The 12,677-nt window shown below is 28.4% G+C and overlaps 1 protein-coding gene across 4 annotated transcripts in view; it reads left to right on the top strand.

Moving 5' to 3' along the window:
• The window catches only part of LOC122507523 (glutamine-dependent NAD(+) synthetase), a 122,989-nt gene that overhangs the window by 101,953 nt on the left and 8,359 nt on the right, over window positions 1-12,677 (top strand). For 3 of the 4 annotated variants that reach the window (XM_043620283.1, XM_043620281.1, XM_043620282.1), the window contains exons 11-12: window positions 1,386-1,562; window positions 1,670-1,772. In XM_043620283.1, the coding sequence (XP_043476218.1) occupies window positions 1,386-1,562; window positions 1,670-1,772 (280 nt within the window). Of the gene's footprint in view, window positions 1-1,385; window positions 1,563-1,669; window positions 1,773-2,055; window positions 2,115-12,677 lie in introns of those variants that run through there. The other variant, XM_043620284.1, reaches the window with a different exon arrangement.

Here is a 12,677-nt window from a genome sequence, read left to right as displayed (position 1 = left end):
AAAATACATTTTCCCTTGTCTTTACTAAAAATTTGTCAAGAATGTGATCGTTTGTTTTGGAATGATATAAACAAAGGTTGTAGAAGATTTTCTAGACATTACAGCGAATTTGAAGGCTTTTAAGTACGTGAAATTTAAAAGCTCCCATTACCCCACGCTCCCCTACTTTAATTTGTACTTTAAAAATTTTGAATTCTAGTGATGCCAATGAAGTCCCATATAGCATACAGTTAGACAGTCTAAATTAGACAGTCCAGAAAAATCCCATATAGCATACAGTTAGAAAGTCTAAATTAGACCGTCCAGAAAAATCCCATGTAGCATACAGTTAGAAAGTCTAAATTAGACCGTCCAGAAAAATCCCATATAGCACACAGTTAGACCGTCCAGATGCGTCTAGTTGGGGCAATCTCTGGACTCCAGACTGCCCCGAAATTTTTCTACACGGGCAGCGCCCCCAAAATCGTGGCACCCGGGGCAAGCGCCCCCTTGCCCCCTCTAAAAACGGCTCTGTCTATATTAATTTGTTAAAAAATATTTAACAATTGAGGGCGTGGATCGGATAACTGCCTGTAGCGCATGGCCGAAAGGGACTATAACAGTCAGACAACAGTGAGCGCCTCTAGGCCTCTCACTGCTGTCCGACTGGTATAGTCCCTTTCGGCCATGCGCTACGGGCAGTTATCCGATCCACGCCCTCAATTATAATCTAACATTTAAACTGAAATTCATTTTTAAATCAATTTTTATTAGAAAATTCTACTAGAATTCAATTATTATTGAAATACAAAAAAATCATTTATTGAATAATTGAATGTTTCTTTAAATTCAACTTTCATAACGAATTGTATCAAAAATTTTTAATTTTATTTAAAAAATTAAAATTTTTAAATAATTGAATTCTTTTAACAAATTTTAATAAAATTTTTAAGAAAAATTACATTTTTTGAGGAATTTGATTAAAATTGTATATTAAAAATAATTGAAATTCTGCAATGAGTTTTATTATTTATGAAAATAATTGAATTCCTAAAAAGATTTTTATTATTTACGAAAGTTATTGAATCCCTGTAAAATTGTTATTATTTATGAAAATAATTGAATTATTGCGATGAAATTTCTTGACAATTTGTAAATAATTGAATTCCTGTGAAATGTTTATTACTTTATAAAAATAATTAAATTTTTGCCAAGAATTTTATTAAAATGTTTGAAAATTTTATTATTTCTGAAGATAATTGAAATTTTAAAGAGAATTTTTTTTAATTTTTGAACATAGTTGAATTTACAGACCTATTTCGTGTCCTATTGGTGGGTATTCTAAATAACTTAGAATATTTGAAATAACAAGAATTAATTTTATGGAAAATTATTCTTTCCTCTAGATTGCAGACAAAGTGAAACATTTCTATCGATGCTACGCAATTAATCGTCATAAAATGACGATTTTGACACCATCATGTCACGCGGAAACTTACAGTCCCGACGATAATAGATTCGATCATCGGCCTTTTCTTTATAATCACACTTGGAAATGGCAATTTAACGCCATCGATTATCAGGCAAGTTACGTTATCTAATTTTATACAAAATTAGATAAGATTTTTAGAAATAAAAATATTAATATCCTAAAGTTGACAAAAAGAAGTAAAAACAAATTTTTTTTCAGGTGCAACAATTGAATAGTGATGAGAAATCGCCGAGAAGACGTAAAAATCCACCTCAAGTACCTCCAAAAACAAGACAGTTACCAATGACCACTGTCATTAGTAGTGAGTAGATTATAGAACTTTTAGAAAAGTAAATTAAAACCGTTTATTATTAATAATCAGTAATTAATTATATTTAATCTATAATTAAATTAAAAGGACGAAAGAAAGTAAAAACTGTATTTTTAAAATATGTAAGTACACTTTAAAAAAATCTACTATAAATATTTGAAAATTCAGTAAAGAGTTGTAGATTTAGAAAAATTGAATATCAAAAATTTTATGTTCGTTTCAATTTTTATTCAACATTTGAAAGAAAAATAAAAGAACATTTATTTTGTTGCAGATAAGAAACATCCGGGAATTATTGTTTAAATTAAAAATTGTTTATTTTTCGACCTGAACTTTATTTTTTAAACAGAACAAAAAGGGAATTTTTTGTTTCTTTTGGAAAAAAAAATTTTTGTAAATACTCTTTATGTATTTTGTATTTTTCACTGAATAAAATAGTATTATTATTGTATTAATAGTTTTTGATTTATTACATGGAAAGTATCTGAAATTGCTGGTGAAAATTATAATTAACTATAATAATCTTCGTATTTAATTCTTTCATTATGTCTGTCGATACTTTGAAGTTAGTTTTTGTGTATGCTTTTGTTTGTTTTTTTTTTGTTTAAAAAATATTGTTTGACAAATCGAAAATATGCACGTATTTTATTCATGATTAAGGGGTAAGGCCACTATAAACGCCAAAAAAAACACCAGTTTTCAAGAATTTTTTTTTGTTGGAAGAAAAGCGTATACAATTATAATAATGTAGTATGTTATTAGTCGTATATTGAACTAAAACAATGTAAATTTTCAACAACAAAAAATACGGAGTTACGGACATTTTAATAAGATGCTTTTTTTAAGAGGCGTTTCTCATAAAAAAGTCAAAAAATGAACATTTTTGTTTTTTGAAATTTTTTTTCCATTTTTAAAAATAATAATCTAAATCTTTTTACATATTAAAATTGATGTATTTTTACAACAACAAAAAATATTTTTACATCTAAGTTATTGAATTAAGCGTTTGTCACAGTGTGGTGAAGTTGACTCTGAAAAAATAAAGCGTTTTGCGGTAGACACAATTCCGCCATTTTGAATCACCGGAAATCTTTTAGATTTGGTTTTTAACCAAAAAGAATCTTAAAATATACATACGTGGTGAGTCTGTAAACTATGGGTTTTATTTAAAACTAAAAAATAAAAAAGGCAGTCGCCAAAAAACGTCGTTTTTCGAATTTTAATTCAATGGAAAAAAATTTCAAAAAAACAAAAATGTTCATTTTCCGACTTTTTTTTGAGAATCCCCCCTTAAAGAGCTCTGAGGCACGCAGCACATAGAGTGCAAAATTTAATCTGGAGCAAAATAAAAAAAATTTTCTTTATCTACATGACAATAGCTGGAGAATGACGTAGGGAATTTAAAAAATATTGATTTTCGTGAAATTGTCAAGCATTTGAAAAAAAGATTCAATTCTCGACCAAAAAGAACGGCACTAAATTGTTCATAACAACTATCCTCTATTATATTAAGTTGAAGAACGACCGACCGACCCTAGCCGTATATATATGTATATATCTTTTAAAAACAATATTAACACATGTATACATATTCACAAATCACGTATGCGCAGTAGTGTTCTATCAATGTCAGGCATGCGCAGTAGTGTTGTGTCAATGTTACGCATGCGCAGTAGTGTCCTGTCAATGTTATACATGCGCAGTAGTGTTCTATCAATGTTAGGTATGCGCAGTAGTGTTCTATCAATGTTACGCATGCGCAGTAGTGTTCTGTCAATGTCACGCATGCGCAGTTGTGTTCTATCAATGTCAGGCATGCGCAGTAGTGTTCTATCAATGTCAGGCATGCGCAGTAGTGTTCTGTCAATGTTACGCATGCGCAGTAATGTTCTATCAATGTCAGGCATGCGCAGTAGTGTTCTACCAATGTCAGGCATGCGCAGTAGTGTTCTGTCAATGTTACGCATGCGCAGTAATGTTCTATCAATGTCAGGCATGCGCAGTAGTATTCTGTCAATGTTACGCATGCGCAGTAGTGTTCTATCAATATTAGGCATACGCAGTAGTGTTTTATCAATGTTACGCATGCACAATAGTGTTCTATCAAATCACGCATGCGCAGTAGTGTTCTATCAATCCATTCTTCCACTCTATGATATTCAGTTGAAGAACGACCGACCGACATTACACAAAGTTATTTATTTTAAGTTCTAGTAAGGATAGAAAGTTAGTTAAGATCTTATTTCAAAGCTAATATTTTCTACTTTCATAATATCAAAATAATAAATTTGAAAAAAACATATTCTTCATTATTGTTTAAATGCAATTACAGGGTGTCTAGCGATTCGTCAATTTAAAATTCCCGGGTTTTTCCTGGTTTTTTCCCGGGTTCTTGAATAATTTTCCCGGATATTCACAAAGGATTTAAAAACATAATTATTTAAATGTTTATCAATAACATTATTTACGTAATTAAATGTTGTTTTATTAAATTACAATGATTAAAGTTATACAATAATTTCTAAAAACTTGACATAGAATATCAAAATTTCCCTTATAAAAATTTCTCAACTTTATAATATAATTGTCAATTCAGGGGAATTTAAGAAATTTGTTAAATTTTACAAAGATGTTAGAGGTTGAAGTGTGGAAAAATTTGAAAAAAAATTCCGCTCGGTACATACATTATACCCTTTGAAATACTTGTAAAATTTAATTAATTTCTCAAACCATGAATTGCTCATTATAATGTTTACATAGAATTAAACTAGAATATTTAAGCTTTATTTTGACATAAGTTTTAAAAAAATCGGATTTTAATATTTAAGCTTTATTTTGACATAAGTTTTAAAAAAATCGGATGCGACGTGTTTTGAGATATTCAAAAAGGTTATCTTTCAAACTTAATTTTTTTCATAAATTCTATTATTTAAAAAAAAATTTTCTACCATTATAAAGTTGAGAAATTTTTGTTTTAAAACCACTAATAGTAAATAAAGTTTGGCTTCAATAAATATAAGAAATAATGATTTAAAAATTGCCTTACAATGTCAATTGTTTATAAGGAGGATCGTTTTGAAATGGAATGCCCCATATTTAGTTTTAAAAAGTAAAATCTTTGCCTTTCCTATATCACAGAAGATTCTTAATTTCTTCTTATAAAATTTGTTACGTATTATATACCTATAAATTGTTATATAAAAATAATAATAGTAAAAATCCTTTAACTTTTATAATATAACGTGTACTAAAGTTAGTTTTAAATAAAATTTAAGTTATTATTTTTACTACTGCTTCATACTATCAATTTACCCTTGACGATTTGAGCTGTGACCGTGTTATTATATTACGCTTTGAAAAAAATTTTAATTTTTTGTATGTCATAATTCAAAAAATACCCTATAAATAGAAAATTCCCGGGTTTTTTCCGGTTTTTTGAGGTCGAATCAAATTCCCGGGTTTTTCCCGGTTTTTCCCGATTTCCCGGTTCGCTAGACACCCTGTAATTACCAATAAACAATTTTTTTAAATGTATGATAATTTAAAAACATTTTTTTCTCATGTTTGTACGTCATGTAAATCTCAGGGACCGATTCTAAAACAAAACTAAATTAAAAATTTACGTTTAATTTAGTTTCATGTCAACTAAAAATAAATTATAATTCTATTGAAGTCTCCTCATACTACTGTATATCTTTATTAAAGTTATAATTCTATTATTTCTTTAAATATTTTATTGTTAGCTGTGGTTTTTTAATTAGAACTAGGTAATTGAGTTTCTCAGATATTTTTTTTGATCTGTACTAAAATAAATTCAAGTGTTTAAAAATCTAATTTATTTTTTTTTAGTTTAGTTTGCAGTCGACATGAAACTAAATCTAATTTGTTAATTTAGTTTCGGGTCGACACGAAACTAAACCAACAAACTGAATTTAGTTTCGATTCAACACGAAACTAAACTCAGTTTGTTAATTTAATAGTTTTGTGCCAACTCAAACTAATTAGGATAAAACACATTTATGCAGCATAATTTGTTAATAACAATTTTATAAACAAAATACGACCTGGAGAAGAAAATAACACATACAAAACTTTCTTAATTTTCTACACAGAATCGATTTACGTTAAGAATTATCGATAATTTTTAAATTTTTATTAATTGGTTTAAACAATATTATTGTTAAATAATTGTAAATTAACAAAAACAGGTACATTTTTTTCAATTTTTTACTCAAAATGCATTTGTTTATGCTTGGGATAAAACATCCTATACTCAGCATAATTTGTTTATTTTTAATTTGTTTAAACAATTGGAAATTATAAACAAAAAACAGGTCTATCTTTTTTTCAATTTTCTTATGAATCCAATTGTTACTTTTTAAATAAAACGTCTGGTTTCTTCATGGGACTTAATGGGTATTAAATTAAATTTTATATTTGTTACAATTCTATATTAAAACTTTAGTTCTAAATTTTACTTGGTAAACTTTTATTTCACTAATTGTTTGGACATTTGCAAAAACTTTTACTTTTCGGATCTTTTTACATCAAAGATGTTTTTATTGGGATCAAAATACTTTTTGCATCATTAATAAAATTTTAGGGTATTTATGGTCATGTTATTCAGTGGTCACGTGTTCCCATAGTAAAGTATATGGGGCACGTGACCACTGAATAACATGACCTTATGAAACTGTTTAGTACTTCAGGCTCTACGTTTTGTCTAAATGTCAAAGAATCCAATTTTGTTTAGAAAAAATTCAAATATTTCAAAAAATACTTAATGTATTGGAATTTCCTGGAACATATATCGAGATTTAACCCAATTTATTAAATTCTAGAGTATTCAACAGCATGTGATTGTTAGGCTCTCAATGGTAATTTTTCCAACCACTTTTCTCTTCAAATATTTATAAATTGAGCTGAAATTTTGTACAAAAGTCTAAAATACAATAAAGAAGGTCAGTAATGTGCAAAAGTATTACTATTTTTAAAATCAATTATTACAAATTACTTTAAAATTATCAGTTGTCACGGTCACTTCTAATCAATTTCTCGTCTTTACCGATTTCAAAGTGTTTTATTATAATTTATTTTTTAATTATTAAAACTTTTGCACATTACTGCCCTTCTTTATTATATTTTTGACTTTCTTACAAAATTATATACAAAAATACGAAATGTTTTAAAATTGCCTGTAAATAATATATATCGAGATTTTAAACCAATTAATAATATTCTAAAATATTTACAAATCCGTTTAGAAGTTTAGTTTTCTTTGCTTCAGTTCTATAAAAGTATCCAAAATATTGAATAACCTTATCGTAATTCTTTCTTTTATCATTTTTTATCCAACAAAAAAATTGAGCAAAATCAGTGAAGATTTACTCGAGTTATTCAATTTTATCGATAAACAGTTGATATTTACACAAATAAATTTCTAATTCGTTAAAAAAATTTACAAAAAAAAGTAAGAATCCGACAGTAGTCGGCCACTTAAGGCAATCTTTTTAATTAACAATGTTTTAAAAGTGCCTTTTCATATTTTTTTCGAATTCTTTTATGTAATGTTGTTCCTTACGATCACACAAAACTATTAAAACAATCATGTTTATAAAAAATAAATTTTTATTCGTTAACAAAATTAGTAAATAAACAAGTAAGAATCTGACAGTGATCGGCCACTTAAAAAAGCTTTCAAAAACCGTACAAAATTTTTTTTTCAATTACAAAAGCTTAGATTTGTTTATAATCACCTTAGAAATGATTATCAACAAACAAAATATTTTTATCTCATACGGTTTTATAGCTATTCAAAATTGAAAAGTGGCCGACTACAGTCTGGTTTACCCTATACACGGTTTTTAATTTTTACTTAGCGGCAATTCTCTACCACGAATCTTAATATAATTTTCTAAATAGTTTTTTATTAGGGGAGAGTCTCCAGTTGTGAGACAGTCAATTTTTTTAACATGCAATATTAAAAAGCCGATTGGTTTATATAAAAACATTTCTTTTTAAATGAGCCAACTTTTTCGTGTACGCCGAAGCGGATATATAAACTGTTTTTGTTAAATACCAACACTGTGTGTGATAATCGACTAAAAAGCGTTTTTTCAATAAATGCAAAGTACTTTTTTTCCAAGTTAATTAATTAGAAAAGGTAAATGTAATGCATTTTCTTTTAGTGTTTTCCTTATATTTTGTGATGCAATATTGCATTGTTCCAATCTACGGTTGAAAATAATTTAATTTTCCTTTTTCAAAATAGCGCCAATTTCTGGGTGTGAGACACAGCATATCACCAGTTGTGAGACGGTGTCAACACCCATCTGGGCAGCATAAAAATACGACTTTGCAAGCATGTCAAGTGGAAAAAAGTCAATTGATTCAGAAGAAATCAATTTTAATGCTCTTGTTGAAGCTATTTAATTGTGTTTATTTGATAGTCATATTTTGGCGAATAAATATTATTATTTAGTATATAATAATATATATTATTAATATATTTAATTATTTTTACTAAACATAACGTTTTATGTCAAACTTATTAAATTTTAGCAATTTTTAATGAGTGTCTCACAACTGGAGACATTTTTTTTGACAAAAGCGATGTGCTCGGAAAATGTATCGTAACATTTTTTGAGTTCATCGAAACACTACACTTTCTTTTATTAAAAGTTGCGTATTTCTGTTACCTTTCGAACGATGTATTTTATTTACAATTTCGTTTACCCGTTTACAATTTACGGGTCAAAAATAAAACCCGTCTCACAACTGGAGACTCTCTCCTATTTTTAAAATTCTTTTACTATGGAAATGGAAAAAAATTCATTTCTTTAACCCTTTAACGCCCAAATGTGCTGATTTTTAACTTCGGTTTCAAGCTTATAATATTAAAAGAAAAAAATTATTAAAAATTCTACAAGGACATGTCCATATGTTTTTGGGGTCGCTCTTTCGAATGGCATGGTCAAAATTTCCAAAAAGTGACGTTTAACCATTATTATTTTCAAAAATACTCAAAAAATATAAAATTTTGGGAAGTATTTTTTAAATCCAATTTTAGTTGTGATACCGATACAATTTTTCAAAGTTCTTGAAATCGCTTGAAATCTGTTACTTGAGGATTTTCGAGGTCGCTGATTACGAATCTGAAGTCAGATTTTAAAAATTCAAAATGGCGAATCCAATATGGCGGACAATAAAATTAAAAATGCATAGTATTCGCTTGAAATTTGATACTCGGGTGTTTTCGGGGTCGCTGATTACGAACCTGAAATTAGATTTAAAAAATTTAAAATGGCGGATCCAATATGGCAGACTAAAAAATTAAAAATGCATCGCCTTCGTTTAAAATTTGTAACTTGGGGGTTTTCGGGGTCGCTGATTACGAATCTGAAGTCAGATTTAAAAAATTCAAAATGTCGGATCCAATATGGCGGACGACAATATTAAAACTTCATGTATTGACTTCAAATTTGTTACTCGGAGGTTTTCGGAGTCGCTGATTACGAATTTGAAGTCAGATTTAAAAAATTCAAATTGGCAGATTCAATATGGCGGACCACAAAATTAAAAATGCATCGTATTAACTGCTCATGCCCTGTTAAATATTCTAACATACGATAACGTCTTTGTAGCCAATAGGATAAAGTTTTAATTTTATCATCCAGCTATATTGAATCCGTCATTTTGAATTTTTAAAATCTGATTTCAGATTCGTAATCAGCGACCTCGAAAACCCCCAAGTAACAAATTTGAAGCGAATACTATGCATTTTTAATTTTATTGTCCGCCATATTGTATCCACCATTTTGAATTTTTTAAATCTGACTTCAGATTCGTAATCAGTCACTTTTTTTGACCATGCCATTTGAAAAAGCGACCCTAAAAACGTAGGGATATGTTCTTGTAGAATTTTAAATAATTTTGTTCTTTCAATATTATGAGCTTGAAACTGAAGTTAAAAATCAGCACATTTGGGCGTTAAAGGGTTAATACAAATTGAGATTTATTTGAATCTAACACTGCTTTGTTTTGATGCAAATAAATTGAGTATTTGGACTATATTTAAAGCAATTAAAAGTATATTAGTCTGAATTAACATAATAAATTATGAAGAATAATTGCATATTTGATACAAATAAGTATTTAGTTATTTTAAAATCAATATTTTATTGATGCAAATAAATATTTATTTGAGTTAAAATATTTATATCCAGTAAATATTTACTTAGCACAAATAAATAAAAACAAAGAAATAAGTAAAAACAAATAAGTTTAATTACAACCGAACGAGCGTTAGCGAGTGAGGTATATGCAGCTAGTATAAATTAAGTTATTGAAAATCCCGTACGTCATTCTCTTTGAAATGTTATTATAAAGAAGTAAGAAAAAATCCGATTAAAAATATTGGAAATTGTTTGAGTTATGCTGCGTGCCAATTTCAAAAAACGTGTTTTGAGAAATACGCGTTTAAAGTTTTGAGATATATACAACATACCTATGAAAAAATGAAAAATTTTACTCTTAAAAATTTTTTACCATTAATCTGTAATTAAAGCATCATATAGACATCCTTCTGTATTTGTATCATCATCATCTGAGCAGTTTCTGCCCAAACAGGTAGCCATCAGACGCAGGTAGTCGTTGCGGAACGGTCCGGCGCGCTCGGTAAAAGGGCTCGAAATTTCAATTAAATCGATTTCAGACACGTATAAAACCTTTTGCTCCATATTCTACAAAGTTCAAAGAATTTTTTCAGATAATAAAAAAAAAATTTACATATGTTTTGAAAATTCTACAGTGGCCTTACCCCTTAAATAAAATAATATTTAAAATTTAAGAATTAGAAAAAAAATTACGATTAACAATGTTTATTATATGCTTATTTCTATAACAAATTTCGTTTGACTGATCTAAATTATGAAAATCTTTCTCTTTTTTATTTATAAAAATATTAGGGGAGAGTGCACGGAGAGAAATGGATAGTTAAAAGTAGATAGTTAAAAAACATAAAATCAACTTTATTATCTGTATAGTTAAAAATATTATCTTTCTGAAATATTATATATTCCCGTTTAGTATATCTAGATAATCAAATTTATTATCCTGGATAGTCAACTTGCCGTGCGCTTGCGCAGAAGTTTGATTACCGATTACTGATTACAACCGTTTTCGAACGAGTTTTTCTCTGCACACAGGCACTTTTTACAAAATCTGACAACGTACATTTGTCACAAATGTTTTTAATTGTCTGAATTCAAAAGATTTTGTTAATTGGAAATAAAAAAGTAATGTAATGGCAGGCCACAAGACGTATGTTACAGCAATTTTGACAGTAGAGGCAGGCTTCGAAGTGACACACTTTTCCACTTTTTTGACACTTTTTTTGGTCAAGCCTACTTTTTGTTACTTATTTTGTCAAAAAGCTACTAAATGCTACTTTTTCCCAAAAAAGGTAAAAAAAATTGACAGAATTCAAGAATTTTAGTTTTTTTGTGAATTTCGTATTCTCTAAATCTGAATATGTGAAAATTCACATATTTGTACGTTATAAGTCGTCTTCTCGATCAATAAGTGCATATGCACTTATAATAAGTGAAATTTCACTCAGAATAAGTGAAAAATTCACTTATTTATAAGTGTATATGCACTTATTGATCGAGAGGACGACTTATAACGTACAATAAGTGAAATTTCACATATTCAGATTTAGAGAGTAGATTTTAAAAAGCCCGCCAAGTGAATCAAATTTATTATTGGACGCGTGATTATAATATATTATAATAATTACTAATAGTGGATGTTTATTAAATTACAACTTTTGAACTTTTCGAATTTTTCGTATCTATAATTTTATTATTCTTTAAGCTTCTTAAAAAAATTAAAAACTATATTTTTCATTTCTCACCATATAATTTATAATAGTAATACCTTTTTTGACTTTATAAAGTTTCATCAAATATAGAAAAAATCAATTAAGGGCATCCGGGAAAAAATAATGGTTTCGTGATAGACGTCTCATTTAAAAAGAAAAGATTTTGAGTCGGGATTTTTGGGTAAATATAGAGAAATGCTCTGGGATCAGCGGTCCTCACGGAATTTAGAGAAATTTTGATAAACAATTATTGAAAAAAGTTGTTTAAATATACAGAAAAAAGGTGTATTGAACGGTTCAGTATAGACGTCTCATTTTGAGAGGATAAAATATTTCGGGTTCATATTTGGAGGGGTGATAGAGGTCGCTCAAAGCGCTCAAAGTTTTCCATTTAAAATGCATGGGGAAAAACACTTTTTCTCAGAATTGGTACACGGAGAGAAAAAAAAGTGAGCCGTTTGATTTGGCAAGAGAGCGCTGTTTTCCCTTTATAAAGCGCAGCAGTTGCGCCGCAAACGTCGAACGGTTATACTTTTTGAGGAGTATCGGTTCTCTTCTCCACACAAATAGAGCCGCTTACTTTCCAAAAAGTTTACCCGCTTTCCCCAAAAAGGAGAACCGTTCTCCCCTCGAGAGTAAGCAGCGTGCTTAACCTCAAGTTGAACGGCTGTTTCGCATTTAACGCAACCGCTCTACCGACAGGTAGAGCCGCTTACTTTTTTTTCTCTCCGTGTATAGAATCCTTGAAAATCAATATTTTTCATTCAGCAAACTCTGTTTCTCTTCAGAAGACTTCAAAGAATAGTGCTAAATTGTTTATTTAATTATTTTTTTAAATTAACTATTTTTTATAGTGCCCCAAACAAACCCCATAAATTTCAAAATTATAAAAAAAATCGTTAAAAAATATTTTTTACTAATTTTATCAAAGTTTTTTCCTAGATTATGAATAAATAACACAAATATTGATTTTTAAACATTATTCCATGTAATTGCTAATTTGTTTAATCAAA

Source organism: Leptopilina heterotoma, unplaced genomic scaffold (genome assembly GCF_015476425.1).
Source record: "Leptopilina heterotoma isolate Lh14 unplaced genomic scaffold, ASM1547642v1 Lhet_47, whole genome shotgun sequence".
Classification (NCBI taxonomy): Eukaryota; Metazoa; Arthropoda; class Insecta; order Hymenoptera; family Figitidae; genus Leptopilina; species Leptopilina heterotoma.
The sequence above is the reverse complement of the archived record's forward strand: the minus strand, read 5'-3'. Positions and strand labels throughout refer to the sequence as shown.